Source organism: Elaeis guineensis, chromosome 11 (assembly GCF_000442705.2).
Source record: "Elaeis guineensis isolate ETL-2024a chromosome 11, EG11, whole genome shotgun sequence".
Classification (NCBI taxonomy): domain Eukaryota; kingdom Viridiplantae; phylum Streptophyta; class Magnoliopsida; order Arecales; family Arecaceae; genus Elaeis; species Elaeis guineensis.
Window position 1 is genome coordinate 118,150,378 of NC_026003.2, and position 16,532 is coordinate 118,166,909.

The 16,532-nt window shown below is 51.5% G+C and overlaps 1 protein-coding gene across 1 annotated transcript; it reads right to left on the minus strand.

Annotated features, from left to right (window-relative positions):
* Positions 1–1,551: 1,551 nt before the first annotated feature.
* On the minus strand, positions 1,552–14,630 carry LOC140852433 (uncharacterized). Its single transcript, XM_073245365.1, has 2 exons — positions 14,156–14,630; positions 1,552–1,736 (listed from the first exon to the last, which is right to left on the minus strand). Exons 1-2 carry the CDS (start codon positions 14,628–14,630, stop codon positions 1,552–1,554), a joined length of 660 nt encoding a protein of 219 aa, XP_073101466.1.
* Positions 14,631–16,532: the final 1,902 nt, after the last annotated feature.

Below are 16,532 nucleotides of genomic sequence, written 5' to 3' on the forward strand. Positions count from 1 at the left end.
TAATATCACAAATATTATATAATAGATATTTCAAAAGTCGATTATTTAATATATACTAAAACATCTGATAATATATAATATTATATAGCATACTAAGGATATATAATAAAAATATAATTATAATAACGATACAATATTATATATAATATTAATTATAATTATATATTTATATAATAATATATAATAAGAGTGTATACTATAATGTAATTATAATAGATGTAAATTATATTATATATAATACAGTTATATTTTATATTATATTGTAATTTTATAATTATTATACTATAATAATTTAAAAATATATGTATTAGTGATAATACAATAACATAATATGTTATTATAATCATTATTATAATATTAAATAATTAATAAGATATATAATATTACAATTATAATATAATAATGGTATATAATATTATTGTAATTGAAATAATATTCAAAAAATAATAATAAAATATTTCTTCATTATCCTAACAATAATATATAATTATTATAATAATTTCAGATAGATTTTTTTCTAGTTATATAATATATTATATAATACTATAATTATAATAATATTTATCTATGAAAGAATGAGCTTTGATTATTAAAAAAATACAGAGAGGGAATCAAACATTTTTTCTGCTATAAGAAATTTATCAAAAAATAAAATCAGATTTTATGTTCCCAATGTTTTAAATAAAAATAGAAACAATACCAAATGCAGTATTACTCTTGCAGATTTTGCTACGGTGCTCTTTTATTATATTTTGTTATGAAGGATTTAAGATATTACTGCACCACTATATTTTTTAATATTTTATTATTTTTAATTTTTTCTCTATAAATTTTTCTCACCATCTACCTCCCCACTATTGCATGCCACCCCCCTTCCTCCTCTTCCTCCGTATGCCTATCTGCCGCTCATCTTCCTGCCCTGCATACTATCTCCTCCTTCTCTTCCATCCTTAGTAAAGACCCAAGCTTCTCCTCCTCCTCTTTTCCCTCTGTGGTGGTGAGAACACCTAACCCCACCCCCCTTCTTAAAATCCCTCTTTTTTTCTTCTCTTCCTCCACCTTTGATGATGACCCTACTGCCTCTCTCCTCCTACACCACCCTCAATGCATCCCTCCCCCCCCAACCCTCAATGAAAACTCTCCCTCCAACTCCTCCTTAAGCCTCCCCCAACTCCACCACCCATCCTTGCTAACAAATTATGATTTGGAAGAGGGGTGAGATGAAAGTTTTTGACAAAAAAATAAAAAACTTGGCATTCAATCTAATTATAGAACTTGCTATCCATTTCAATGTTCAAATCATTTTGATCTTTGAGATATTTACTGTACCAATCACGCATATGATGCTTCAACGAGTTGCCGATGGGAGAAATTCAAATTGTCCATCTTTAATCCAATAGCCAGAAATAGATCAACTATAAAAAAACTAAACTATCCTTTGGAGCATTGCAGTAAAACCCTAATCTTGCCATGGTGATAAAGGGCAGATGAAGAAGAGTTTGGGAGGTTTACCGCACACAAAAACACCCACACACGCACACACCAACACACCTACACGCGTGCATACAGAGAGAGAGAGTACTGACAATCGTAGATGAGAGACTCGAGAGACCCAAGGTGTTGCGTTTTTCGGAATGCTCGCGGAGTGGTCACCATTAGCTGTAAAGGTGTGACTGCTGCTGTGTTTCGACGAACTGCCAAATCTTTGTGGGCTTTTGCTATCTCTAATGCAAGATCTGAACATATATAGGAGCAAGTAATGCGTGTAAGCATAAGTCTGGAACTCTTTAAAGCAATACAGCATGATGCATGATGAAGTTCACATGTGTAAGATTTTACATTAAGATTTAAGGCTTGTTTGAGTCTCCTAAAAATGAAGGATGTTGGGGAATACCCACCGACCGACCGATGGCCGGAGGGACCGACCGGCCGACTTACGGTCGAAGGGACCGACCGACCGACCGACGGTCGGAGGGGACCGACCGACCGACTGACGGTCGGAGCGACCGACTGACGGGCGCCATCACCGGCCAATTGACGGCCCATCACCGGTTCAGTCGGTCGGGCAAACCTTTCCCGACCGACTGAATCCGGAGGTCTGATGGCCGACTCGCGTAAGACTCGCCGACCAACGGAGGGGCCCGACGCCACTCAGCTGGCCACCGACCTAGGGTCGGTCGACTCCTCCGATCGCCGTACAGCCGCCAAAGCTTGTCAGTCCTGACAGCTGTGCGCGGTGCGGTCATCTAGGGACATTGTCCCGCCGAGGGCATTGTCAACCCTGGCGATTTGACAGCCCCACGGCGACATGACACTTTCACGGCGACTCTGACAGTCTACAGTGAGTTGACAGTTCCTCACTTGTCTGCGCCATTAATGACGGCGCCATACCGTGCTCCACTATATAAATCGGGAAAGGCAACAGTGCAAGGGATCCGCTCCCCCCACTTCTCAACTCCAAAAACACAGGCTCGCTCCTCTCTCTCTCTCTCTCGATCGAGCTCTCTGTCTTCATTTCACTATTGCCCAGTCACCTCTCTGACTTGACCGTCGGAGGGTCCCCGTCGGAGCCGCCTCCGGTCAGTGTGGACTTCTCGTTTTTGCAGGCGCACGTTCCCCGACGATCAGACGACGAGGCGATTGACGGCAACAGATTGGCGCGCCAGGTAGGGGAGCAGCATGACAAAGACAAGAGCCCAACGATCGAGGGTCACCGGGTCGGCGAGGCGCTCTTCCCGCCGGGAAGAGGCCTCCCCGCCACCGTCGGCGGCGGAGCCCAGCTCTCCACGCCCCGCAGTGACCACGGAGGCGCAGATCGCGGCCATCGTACGGCAGATGACCATACTGACGGACGCAGTCAAAAGCCTCCAGCAACAACCGACGGCCCGTCCGATGCCTTCCAGGAGCAGCCGCCGACGACCGTGCCGATCCCCGTCACCTCCGCGCGAGCGCCCCCAACAACGCTCCCACGGAGAGGAGGAGGGACGGCCAAGGCGCGATGACCGACGGTCTCCGCAGTCTTCTCCTTCCCTGCTGGAACGGGCAAGGAAGGAGAAGCGACCGCGCACGCCGTCCGCCTCCCCTTCGGAATCTTCTGGAGACTCCACTCCTGGGGTCTCCCAGCACCGACGGGCGGACGACTACGAGCGCCGATTTGAGGAGATCGACCGTCGGCTCGCGCAGTTGCAGGTGGACGGCCAGAAGTCTTCGAACGACGTCGACTTCCAGACCGCCCAACCTCTCTCCCGACTAGTTCTCGACGAACCGATTCCCAATCGGTTTAAGATGCCGCACGTGGAGCCATACGACGGCTCCACCAACCCGATCGACCACCTCGAGAGCTATAAAGCTCTCATGACGATCCAGGGGGCAACCGACGCTCTTTTTTGCATCGGCTTCCCCGCCACACTCCGCAAGACTGCCAGGACCTGGTATTCCGGTCTTCGATCGGAAAGTATCCACTCCTTCGGACAGCTCGAGCACTCGTTCGTGGCCCACTTCAGCACCAGCCGAAAGCCGCCCCGAACGTCGGACAGCCTTTTCTCCCTCAAACAGGGGAAAAATGAGACGCTCCGACACTTCATGGCGCGATTCAACACGGCCACGCTCGAGGTCCGGGACCTCAACGAGGACATGGCTATCTCAGCCATGAAGCGGGGGCTGAGGGCGTCCCAATTCACCTACTCTCTGGACAAGACCCTCCCCCGGACATACGCCGAGCTACTGGAGTGCGCATACAAGTATATGCGCGCGGATGAAGGAGCATCCGACCGATGCTTGGCCGAACCTAGAGGCCCGAAGGAGAAGCGGAGGAAAGGTCGGGAACCCGCCAAACCCAGCCGGCCCCCGACCGATAGTCGGGTCTCGCCGCCCCGACGAATACAAAAGTCACCCCGGCAACAGACCCCGAGGCCGGCACGCCCCAGGTATGACTCCTACACTCCTCTTTCCGCTCCTCGTACACAGATTCTAATGGAGATCGAGGGGGAAGAATACCTGCGATGGCCTCCGCCTCTGAAGGCAAAATGCCTCGACCGTCGGAAGTACTGCCGATTTCATCGAGGCCACGGCCACAACACCGAGCAGTGCATCCAGCTGAAGGACGAGATCGAAACTCTCATCCGTTGGGGGTATCTCGATAAATTTTGGAAGGGTCCGCCGACCCAACCAGTTGCCGATCGACGACCCCAGCCGACTGAAGAGGCGCCGACTAATCAGCTGACGGCCGGAGTCATCAACATGATCTCCGAGCGGTTGGGCCCGATGATGTCTGCGGGAGGGGAGCCGACGAAAAAGCCGCGCACGGACGACGCAATCACCTTTACGGAGGACGACGTTCGGGACATCCAAACTCCCCACGACGATGCTGTTGTTGTGTCGGCGACAATAGCAAATTATGATGTAAAATGAATTTTTGTTGATAATGGAAGTTCGACAAATATTTTATTTTACTCAACCTTCTCCCGGATGCAACTGTCAATCGACCGACTTAAGAGGGTCTTCACGCCCTTGATCGGCTTTGCCGGAGACGCTGTCACGACAGAGGGAGAAATTATCCTGCCCATGACGGCCGGCACCGAACCACGGCAAAGCACGGTCCACTTAACTTTCGCGGTCGTTCAAGTTCCTTCGGCCTACAACGCCATCCTCGGACGACCCGGACTGAACGCCCTCAAAGCGATCGTCTCGACGTACCATCTCCTCGTTCGATTTCCGATCAAAAATGGAATCGGAGAGATACGCGGGGATCAACAGCTCGCCCGACGGTGCTTCCAGATCTCCGCTCAAAATGATGAGTCGAAGGGCTCCCTGACAATCGACAAGCTGGACCAACGGGAGGAGGAAGAACGAGGTTCGCCGGCCGAGCAGCTCGAGGCGGTCCCGATAGTGAAAAATCCGGATCGGAAGGTTTGGGTCGGGTCCCGACTGCCCGACCCCGAACGACGACGATTGACGGAGCTGCTGACGGCCAACGCCGACATATTTGCTTGGTCGGCAGCAGATATGTCGGGCATCCCCCCAGAAACAATAACCCACCGACTCAACATCGACCCAACGATGAGGCCGGTGAGGCAGAAGAAAAGGTCCTTCGCTCCAGAGAGGCAGAGGGCCATCGACGAAGAAGTGGACAAGCTACTCGAAGCGGGCTTCATCCGAGAATCCACGTATCCCGATTGGCTCGCCAATGTTGTCATGGTCAAAAAAGCCAACGGAAAGTGGAGGATCTGCATCGATTACACCGACCTCAATCGAGCCTGCCCAAAAGATAGCTTCCCACTTCCCAAGATCGACCAACTGGTGGACGCGACATCCGGATTCCGACTGCTCAGCTTCATGGATGCCTTCGCCGGATACAACCAGATCCGGATGGCGCCTGAAGACGAGGAGCATACCGCGTTCGTGACTCCCAAGGGCCTCTACTGTTATCGGGTGATGCCCTTCGGACTGAAGAACGCCGGCGCCACCTACCAGCGACTTGTCAATAAGGTCTTCAAAGATCAGATCGGGCGCAACATGGAGGTGTACGTGGACGACATGCTGGTGAAGAGCGCGCAGATCCCGGATCATGTTCAGGATCTCGAGGAGACCTTCCGCACCCTTCGACGACACCGAATGAAGCTCAACCCGACCAAGTGCGCTTTTGGGGTGACCTCAGGGAAGTTCCTCGGATTCCTCGTTTCTCAGAGAGGGATTGAGGCTAACCCTGAGAAAATAAAGGCAATCCTGGACATGCGTCATCCGAACACCAAGAAAGAGGTCCAACAGCTGAACGAAAAAATCATCGCTCTCAGCCGATTCATTTCTCGATCAGCTGAAAGGTGCCTCCCATTTTTCAAAACTTTGCGCCACGCAAACGGTTTTTCTTGGTCGGATGAGTGCCAACGGGCCTTCGAAGACCTGAAGAGGTACTTGCTTCCCCGCCGCTGCTCGTAAAGCCGCAGATCGGGGAAACCTTGTACCTCTACTTGGCCACATCATCTGAGGCGATCAGTTCGGTGCTCGTCCGAAAAAATGAGAACCGAACCCATCAGCCTATCTACTACATCAGCAAGGTGCTCCACGGCGCCGAAGCAAGGTATTCGGAGACGGAAAAGATGATCTTCACCCTGACCGTCTCCGCGCAACGACTCCGTCCATACTTCCAGGCTCATGCCATAGTGGTGCTCACCAACCAGCCCCTGAGGGCGGTACTGCACCGACCGGACACATCTGGATGACTCGCGAAGTGGGCGATGAAGCTCAGTGAGTTCGACATTCAGTACCGACCAAGGCCTGCCTCGAAGGCTCAGATCTTGGCTAACTTCATCGCCGAGTGCCCGACAACCGACCAAGGGTCGGGAGCTGAAGACCCAGGATGAGACGCGATCTCCGAGCCAGACTCGATCTCCACCTGGGTACTCCACATCGATGGAGCTTCAAACGCTCAGGGAAGCGGGGCCGGGCTCCTGCTCACGAATTCGGATGGGGTGGTCACCGAGTATGCCCTCCGGTTCGACTTCAAGGCCTCCAACAACCAAGCCGAATACGAGGCACTCCTCACCAGCTTGAGGATGGCAAGGGAATTGGGCGTCGACAGCCTCCGGGCATTCTCTGACTCTCAGCTGATCGTGGGGCAGGTCAAGGGCGAATTCGAGGCGCGAGATCCGACCATGGTCAAATACCTTCAGAAAGTGAAGGACCTCGTGGCACACCTCAGGCATTTCGAAATTTTTCACATCCCTAGGTCGGAGAACGCTCGTGCCGACGCACTCTCCAGACTGGCGACATCGGCTTTCGACTCCTTGGATCGGATGTTCGTGGAGAACCTCGAGCAGCCAAGCATCGATCGGGTCGAAGAAGTACAGCAGCTAACGGCCGAACCAAGTTGGATGGACCCGATCGTTCGGTATCTGACCGACGGGATCGGTTCCGAGGATCCCGCGGAGGCCAAGCGACTCCGATGGTCGGCCTCTCAATATGTAATCATGGATGACCGACTCTACAAGAGGTCGTTCTCCCTTCCCTTGCTCAGGTGCTTGGGACCGACCGACGCCGACTATGCTCTCCGAGAGGTGCACGAAGGAATTTGCGGGAACCACTTGGGAGGCAAGTCCCTGGCCTACAAAGTCCTGCGACAGGGCTACTACTGGCCTACCATGAGGAAGGACGCGGCCGAGTTGGTCCGAAGGTGCGAACCTTGTCAAAAGTACGCCAACATTCAATACCAACCGGCCAGCCAAATTGCTCCTATTGTCGCTCCATGGCCCTTCGCCCAGTGGGGGGTCGACATTCTCGGTCCTTTTCCACCAGCGTCGGGTCAGAGGAAGTTCATAGTCGTCGCCATCGACTACTTCACCAAATGGGTAGAGGCTGAGCCCCTGGCACAGATTACTGAGCGGAAGATGGAGGACTTTATCCAGAAGTCCATCATCTTCAGGTTTGGGTTGCCGCATACGATCATCACCGACAATGGACGGCAATTCGACAACCAGGACTTCAGAGACTTCTGCGTCAGGTTCCACATCAAGCATCGACTGACTTCAGTCGGGCACCCACAGTCCAACGACGAGGTCGAGGTGACCAATCGGACCTTGCTCCACGGACTCAAGACCCGACTAAACGAAGCCAAAGGCCTCTGGGTCGACGAGCTGGGCTCCGTTCTGTGGGCTTACCGAACGACCCCCCGCATTCCGACCGGGGAGTCGCCTTTCAGCTTGGCCTATGGAACGGAGGCCATGATCCCGCTCGAGATTGGACTGCCATCTTCAAGAGTCGAGCGGTATCAAGAGCCGGACAACTCCGAGAGTCGGAGGGCCCACCTAGACCTCCTCTCCGAACTGCGAGACGAGGCTCAAATTCGCATGGCTTCATACCGACAGAGGGTCGCCCGGTATTACAACGCCAAGGTCAGACCAAAGCTTCTCAGGCCTGGTGACTTAGTCCTGAGGAAAGCAGAGGTCTCGAAGCCCCTGGACCAAGAGAAGTTGGCTCCGAATTGGGAAGGACCTTACAAGGTAGCAGACACTTATGGCCCGAGGGCCTACCGACTGGAGACCCTTGAGGGGAAACCAATTCCCCGAACTTGGAATGCCGACAACTTGAAGTTGTATTACCCGTGAACTTTGTAATTGTCCAGTCGGAATACAAATTCGGTTTGAAATCTCAGAGTTTTAACTCTTCGACTAATGATCGGTGCTCACCAAGGTCGAGCCCCGACATACCAACGTGGACTTAGTGTCCACCTGGAACCAACGACCTTATCGACGGTAACGCGTCGGACCCTTACAAGGACCGATGCACCCATGTGGACGGAAGTTACACTCCTTCGACCTTTGACGACACATCGGACTCTTGCGAGGACCGATGCATCTACATTGATGGGAGTTGACACTCCTTCTACGGTCGAACTTTCGGGCCAAACCGTCGGCTAACAAGCCGATCGGGCCCCGACCAAAGAGAGGCGAAATGCCTACGCGACCGGCGTCGCGACTCCCGACTAGGCTACGGCCGGTCGAAGGATATTCGGCTTACCACCGTCTATCGCACAACGCGACCTTTGTCGTATCCACGACTTGCCGACCGAGCCACGGCCGACCGGACGATATTCGGCTTACCACCGTATATCAAAAGGCGCAGCATGAATAACCGACGCAAGTGCATCGGGATCCGACTTGTCGTCGTTTCCCCAACTGAATGCGCCGGACGGCATTCGACTGAACGCGTCAGTGGAGACCCGACTACCGAACCTTTGCCACGTTCGGTCGGCTTCCGACTCAACAGACGCGCCCGACTGACGACCTTGACTATCAGAAGCCGATCCAAAGTCGGGACTTACCCCACCTTCATAGCGGCACGAGTTGCCGAACATCCTACCGACTTATGTGAGTTAGCGACTTACATAAGTTAGTGACTCACGAAGGCATTCGACCATACATTTGAAAGAAACTGACAAAGAAAAAAGTGGAAGAAGTTTTCATTCAAAGTTGAAAGAAAGTTTACAAAGTCGGGTCGAAGCCCGATTACAAGTATTTCAAAAATAGAAAAAACAAAAGAAAGTCGGCAAGGCCCGATCACCCTTCTGAGTCGATCTCCTCGACCGACGGAAGATCGGGGATGACCGGTGTGTCGGCCACGATCGGCGTCGGGTCGACGGCTGAAGCTGGACCTACGGTCGGCGGGGGACTGACAGTCGGTGCCACTTGCTCCGGGACAGCTTCCTCCGCAGCGACGACGCCTCCCGATGGCTGGTCGGCCATCTCCTCGGTGGCTTCTTCCTCGGCCCCCGGTGGGACGATGCTGCTGAGGTCCAGCTCTGGGTACAAGGCCCGGACCGCATCCCGACCGTCCTCGTACCCCACCCGGTACGAGGCGAAGCCCGACTCGAGCATCTCCTCCCGATACTGGTCGGAGGCCCGGAAGTCCTCAACCACCTGACTGGCCGACTCCTTCGCCGACCTTACCTCTTCTTTCGCCCGGCCGAGCGCGTCCTTCGCCGACTCCGCCTCCGCCTTCGCTATGTCGGCATCGGCCTGGGTGATCGAAAGCTCCTCCTCAGCCTTGGCAAGCTTCTCCAGGCTGACCCGAAGTTGCTCGTGCTCACCTTGGAGTTCGGCGGCAACGCCGTCCCGCTCGTGCCGCAGACGACGCACGCCCAGCCCTTGTGTCTGGCCTCCTTCTTGGCCGACCTTAGCTCGGACCCGAGCCGGGAGACCTCGTCTACCAACTTGGCCTCCCGGTCGGCCGACTGCTGTAGATGGTCGACCAACATTGCCTTCTCGGCTTCGACCGCCGCCGACCTCTCCTTCCAAGCAGCCCGGACGTTACCGAACCTCCGGTATCCGGCCTCGAGCTCCGACATTGTGTAGATTAGCTGCCGTTGCAAGCACTTTGTCAGGAACACATAATGAGAAAAATTCTAAGGAGAAAGAAGGCGATACAAAGCTTACCTCGACCATGGTCGGGTAGAACTTGGACAGCATCTCGGTCACTTGCCGAGACCTCAGCGACTCCACGTCGGCCGGGAGGAGGATCCCCTGGCACAACCTCCTCGCCAGGTTGTGGTCGGCCAACGCCGACGCTCCTTCGGGGAACTGTGCGCTGGGCGGCACAGAGCGGCTCCCCGACCTTGTTTCGTCCGCGGGGTCCATCGGGGCTTTCCCTCGATCGGCCGCCCCGATCGACGGAACCGGCAGCGAGGGGATGCTTGAAGTGGAACCAGCACCCCCCGTTGCGGCCACAGACGTCGCTGGATGATGTTCGGTTTCCCGAACGACATCCGGCTCCACCGCCTCCAGTGAGGCCGCCGACGTTCCTTCGGCCGCTTCCTCCACCGGCCTCTCCTCCGTACGCGCTGCTGGAGCCTCAAGCGCAATGACGGGCTCCGATTGGTCGGTCACCGACGCTTCGACGATCGGCGCCGCTGGAGCAGGCCTCTTCGAAGGGCGCGAAGGTCCGGCCCCCGATGCTGGCCTCTTCCTTGTCGCGAATTGCCGAATCTCAGCGTCGGTCGGCCGCATTCTTGGAGGTGTCCCTGCGATACCGACCAAAGTGTTAATCAAAGAACATGACCAAGGGCCGGATGAAAAGGAGACCGGGGGATCGGGCGATACCTAGTCGGGGGACCAAGCTCAAGCCGGCGTCATAGAGAGCTTGTTCGGTAACAAGCTCCCTCTGCTTCGGGACCGACATATCTTTTAGTCGGTGGAAGTCCTCCCGATCGTCCGCCTCCACCCGGCTGTTGTCATTGGCTTCAGTTCGGGGCACGCCCCAGTGGGAAGGAAAGCCCCAAGAGAATGGAGAAGAAACAAAGAAAAACTGGTTCTTCCACCCATGAATGGACGATGGAAGACCAGTGATGAAGGAAAGGCCCTTCCGGGGGTTGAAGAGCCACCACCCTCGGGCTTTAGGGTGGGGTCAGAGCACAAAGAAGGCCCGGAAGAGTGAAATGCGAGGGTTGGTCGGCAAGAGCTGACACAACAGCGCAAAGCTAATTATGAGACGGACGGAGTTCGGCGCTAGTTGCGTCGGACAGAGTCCGTAATAATTCAACAGATTCCGAACGAACTCCAGAATCGGGAGTCGAAGACCCGCGCGAAGGTCTTCGACGTACAACGCCAGCTGGCCGGACGGAGGATTGTTAACCCGACCGCCGACCCCTGGGGCGGATAGTTGAAACTGCTCCGGGATGCAATACTGCTCCCGAAGCCGATCAACATTCAGCCTCGAAAGCGAGGAAACCTCAACTTCCGGAGTCGATCGGGAGTCGTCAGTCGGATTTCCCGACCGAGCTCCCCGAGTCGGATTCCCGGCCATTACACTGGAACCGAACAAGAAGAAGGAGAAGCGAAGAGAAAGAAGGAGAGGCGAAGAAGAAGAAGAAGAGGATGAAAGGAAGACCACGAACCGGAAGAAACTCGTCTGGAAGCAGGAAAGCTCTGCCCGCGACGACTGAGAAATCGTCCGGACAGAGTTTCGGCAGCAAAATGGCGATAGTGAGGTCTTGAGTTCGGATGGTCCTATATATATAAGGCCGTCCGATGGCTGAGATGTCTCCGCGCCGACCGAAGCTTCGTGGATGTGCGACACGTGGCCGCTTTCGGGTGGCCTGAGGATTCGGCGCGCCCCATCCCAGGGCGGCCGCACCGCCCATATTAAATGCGGGGGGCACCGGCCAACCACCTTCGACACGCGGCAAGCGGGGCCGCGGTTCCGCATTAATGCGTCCGCGCCGATTCGCGTTCCCGATGGGATGCCTGACAGTGCCCCGCGCTCCCAGAATCGGTGCCGGGTATCCGGTCATCTGACACCGCATCATCCGGCACCCGACCTCCTGACACCGACGTGACGTCTGACGACGGCAAGACGCGACGTCTGACACCTGACGCCGATGTGACATCTGACACCGACTATACGTCTAACGTCAGCGAATCGCTTAGCATTTATGAGACGCCTGACATCGGATCAACCCGCGATACGGTCGGAATCTGGCATGCGACGAATCCACTCATGTTTGCCCATGGTTGTTGCCCAAATAAAAGCATCGGCCAGCTCACCGTCCGACTCAGGAGTGGAGGGGGGCAACTGCTGGGGAATACCCACCGACCGACCGATCGATGGCCGGAGGGACCGACCGACCGACTTACGGTCGAAGGGACCGACCGATCGACCGACGGCCGGAGGGACCGACCGACCGACTTACGGTCGAGGGGACCGACCGACCGACTGACGACCGGAGCGACCGACTGACGGGCGCCATCACCGGCCAATTGACGGCCCATCACCGGTTCAGTCGGTCGGGCAAACCTTTCCCGACCGACTGAACCCGGAGGTCTGATGGCCGACTCGCGTAAGACTCGCCGACCAACGGAGGGGCCCGACGCCACTCAGCTGGCCACCGACCTAGGGTCGGTCGACTCCTCCGATCGTCGTACAGCCGCCAGAGCTTGTCAGTCCTGACAGCCGCGCGCGGCGCGGCCATCTAGGGACATTGTCCCGCCGAGGGCATTGTCAACCCTGGCGATTTGACAGTCCCACGGCGACATGACACTTTCACGGCGACTCTGACAGTCTACAGTGAGTTGACAGTTCCTCACTTGTCTGCGCCATTAATGACGGCGCCATACCGTGCTCCACTATATAAATCGGGGAAGGCAACAGTGCAAGGGATCCGCTCCCCCCATTTCTCAACTCCAAAAACACAGGCTCGCTCCTCTCTCTCTCTCTCGATCGAGCTCTCTGTCTTCATTTCACTGTTGCCCAGTCACCTCTCTGACTTGACCGTCGGAGGGTCCCCGTCGGAGCCGCCTCCGGTCAGTGTGGACTTCTCGTTTTTGCAGACGCACGTTCTCCGACGATCAGACGACGAGGCGATTGGCGGCAACAAAGGATATATTTACTAGTAATTGGAATTTGTCGGAAAATGGCAATGCGTTTATTTCTTGGTTGAGGAATTAGGCAAGAATGCTCAAATCATATATATGTAGGGGAATTAATCTTTTCCTATCCTTCTTCTAGAACCTCTAGATCCGTTCTCATTTGCTGGAATGAAGTTGGAAGATGATTTCCCATCCTTTCGTAATAAAACGAAAATGAAGGGACCAATGGCTTCTTGAGAGAGAGAGAGAGAGAGAGAGAGAGAGAGCAGAACCTTTTAGGAAGCTTTGTTTTAAATAGGGTTTTACTTGTAATCATTTAATAAAGCAGACATTTTTTTAGGAATTCAAACTTATAATTATTTTTTCAGAGCTAAGATGGAAGGAAACTGGGCTACAATTAGGGAGGACGGTCCAATCCAGGTCACTAGTACTGTACACCTAATAGCTTTACCAACATAACGATTTTTTTTTTTTTTTTTTTGGAGTACGTACCAACTTAGCGAGTTTAACGATGTCGATGGTGCACCATAATTGGGGGTCAATCATGGTACATATACGTACGTTGTTTACCTTGCTACCAGTAGAAAGTAAATAACTGAACTTTCAAATTCCGAGTATGGAGTATTCACAGTGGCTGTATTCTAAACTCAAAACGGGAAAAGAATTTATATACATTTGCAACATAAGTGAGACGACCACAGTTGTGACCATTCGGTTATCACGTCGACAAGGTTCATTTTGTATACGTGCAAGCATACGCACAAGAAAGGGAGCGGCGCGGATCCGGATAAAGTAATCGCCTATCCAATTCAATATTGGATGCGCCATCCAAGACTCAAATAGCGAACCTTCCCCAACTAGAGGGGTGTGACTGTTGGGACATTGTCTAGATTGTCTCACGTTGTCTCCGTTCTAATCCAAAATTCATGCATGGGTCCCCTTAATCACAAAGTTATCAGGGATTCTGTGACCAGTTGCATATAGATCTTTCAAAATCAAAGCATTATTGGGGTGTCCTATGGTGGGAAAGACGTTTGCCTTTTTTTTTCTTTTTCCTTTTATTTTCTCACTCTCTCTTTTTTTTTTTTTTTTTTTTTTACATATAGCCAAAATAGTTGTTTAACCCATATTGACTTCGACATCTGTTTCGCGCCAAAGATACAAAATCCTGTTTTTTTTTTTTTTTTTTTTTTTTTTTTGTAAAAAAAAAAACGGGCGCAGAATGGAGGCGATGGGGCTAGAAAATAAAAGAAGGCGAGGATAAAAAGGAAGATAGAAATAAGAGTGCATGAAGGGTATACCGAACCAGCCACACATGATGGCGTAATGCAGAACGTTGTGACCTTCATCTCCCCTCGCCTCGATACTGCTATGATAATCGTTGACGAGCATCCAGAATATTTGTGCGTTCCCATACAACACTGCTTTGTGCAGCGGGATCTCATTCTTCTTGTTCTTCACTTCAACCAGCTCCTTCGCCCGATCGAGCAAGGCCTTGGCGGCCACCTCATCCCCCTCCGCCGCGGCCACGTGGAGGGCCGTGTCGCCCTCGAAGTTGTCTCCTAAGAGTACATCCACCGGCATCTTCTTCATCAGTTTGAGGGCGAGCTCCGTCTTGTGGCATCTGATCAGCACGCTGATAAGAGGGTCCCCCGACAGGTTCACTCTGCGAGCCCTGGGCTTTTGAGCATCGTCTACCTCCATCACCAACATCTTCGGGATCATCCGGTCCTCATCCTTCGTGGGGGCCCTCACCAACGGCTCCAGGATGCTCATGTCCTCCCGGCGGATCGCATCGTTGATCTTCAGGTCCTACTCCTTGTAGGAAATTGTAGGACGCTCGACCGTCAAGTACGGGCTGGACATGGTAGTGGTGGTGGTGGCACAGACTTTTGCGGGCTTGGTGATGTTGCCGGTTCAAAGTGAAGTACCTTCAGATCCGAGGGGTCTCATTAATATAGAAAGATAAAGATATCCAAGTCATGAGGTTTAGATTCCAAAAACTGTATATGATCCTGCTTTTGCTTTTGCTTTTTCTCCTTTATTTATTCGAGAAGAGAAATTAACAACTTTGATCTTACTTCCTGGCAGAGGTTTGCTCGGTTTTTGGCCGGGTGCTCACAAATTAGTATATAGCGCATTTCATTGATGTAATGTGTTGCTGCATGGTATATTTTGAGGAAGGGGAGCAAACATCTTCCAAACATTTTTTTTTTCAAGGAGTAACTGAGAAAAGTAGGCATTTCTCTCAAATTTATTACATCTTCCAAATTATCAAGTCTAATCTCAAGGCTCAATTAATTCATTATTCGGCCTATCTATCATAAGCTGGTTTTGGCCTAAATAGCTTGCAATGTTAGCGCATGCAGGATGGGCCAAAAGATGTCAAGTGTATATGGAGAATATAGCAAGAAAATCTTTTGATGGTTTTGATTTCCCTTTTTATTAAGCAAAGGTGGGGACATATGTGTATCTTCCCGTTTAAATAGTTGTTTATTTTGTTGTATAAGCCACTCCTCGTGTGCGACTAAAGCCAATTGAAACTCACCTGTGAGAATATGTACATTATTTTAATACATATTGCTAATTTATCTTGTGCTCTGTTCTTTGGAGTCAGATTTAGCTACTGGTAGGTCCACCATGGTAACAAGCTGATATCTTTCTTTTTTACTTGATGTCAAGGGAGGCAGGAATGACCCCCAGAAGTTTATTAAGGAGGTAGAAAAGGAGAATATACAACCAGAGACTAGCTCTTGTGAGAGAGCTGGTTTAAGTTACATGGCAATAAGACCCAAAATAGGAACCAACCAAGAAAGTAAAGATACAATGCTCTAACTTGAGTAACATGCAGAGGTTGGATTACTGTGCCCACTGCAAGAGTGAAACTCTTGAACTTAAGGCAGAAGAGAGGCAGCTGACAATTTCCCAAGAAACTAGTATGTAAGTCTGTATGCAGCGATAGGGATCTCCATCAAGACATTACACAAGCCTTTCGTCCAAGGATTCAGTGACAAGGCAGCAAACATCAACATGATAAAGTACAAGTGGCACCTTGGATCCCTGTTGTTTTGTGCACCAAAGGCAGCGGGGTTAACACCTTTCTTTTCCATTTGTAAATAGCTCATGTAACACTCTGTTATTTCAATAAAATTGGGTGCACGTGGCTGTTGCCTCCTTATTTCTCCAAAAAAAAAAAAAAAAAAGATAAAGTCTAAGTGGCCGAGAACAGAAGACATCCAGATGGGCTTCACTTTCAGAGAGAGATTTTGAGTCTTCATGCAGCAGGGAGGAGAGATTCTTGATTTTGTTCCATGTTTTACCGATTTTAGGAAGAAGATTCTGGCTGCACATTGCTTTATTAATTCCCCCAAATTTATTACATCTTCCAAACCATCAAATCCAATTTTAAGGTCCAATTAATTCATTATCCCTATCTTAAGTTGGTTTTGGTCCAAATGGATTGTAATGTTGCCGATGCAGGGGGGCCGGTGGAGCTCAAGCGTACCAGGAGAATTATAGCAGGGAAATCTTCTGATGGTTTTGATTTATCTTTTTATAAAGCAAAGGTGGGAGAACATGTGCGTCTTTCACTCCTTTTAATATTATTTCTTTTGCTGCATGGGCCTCTCCTTGTACGTGACTAAAGCCCAATTGACAGTCACCTTTGAGAATATAAGA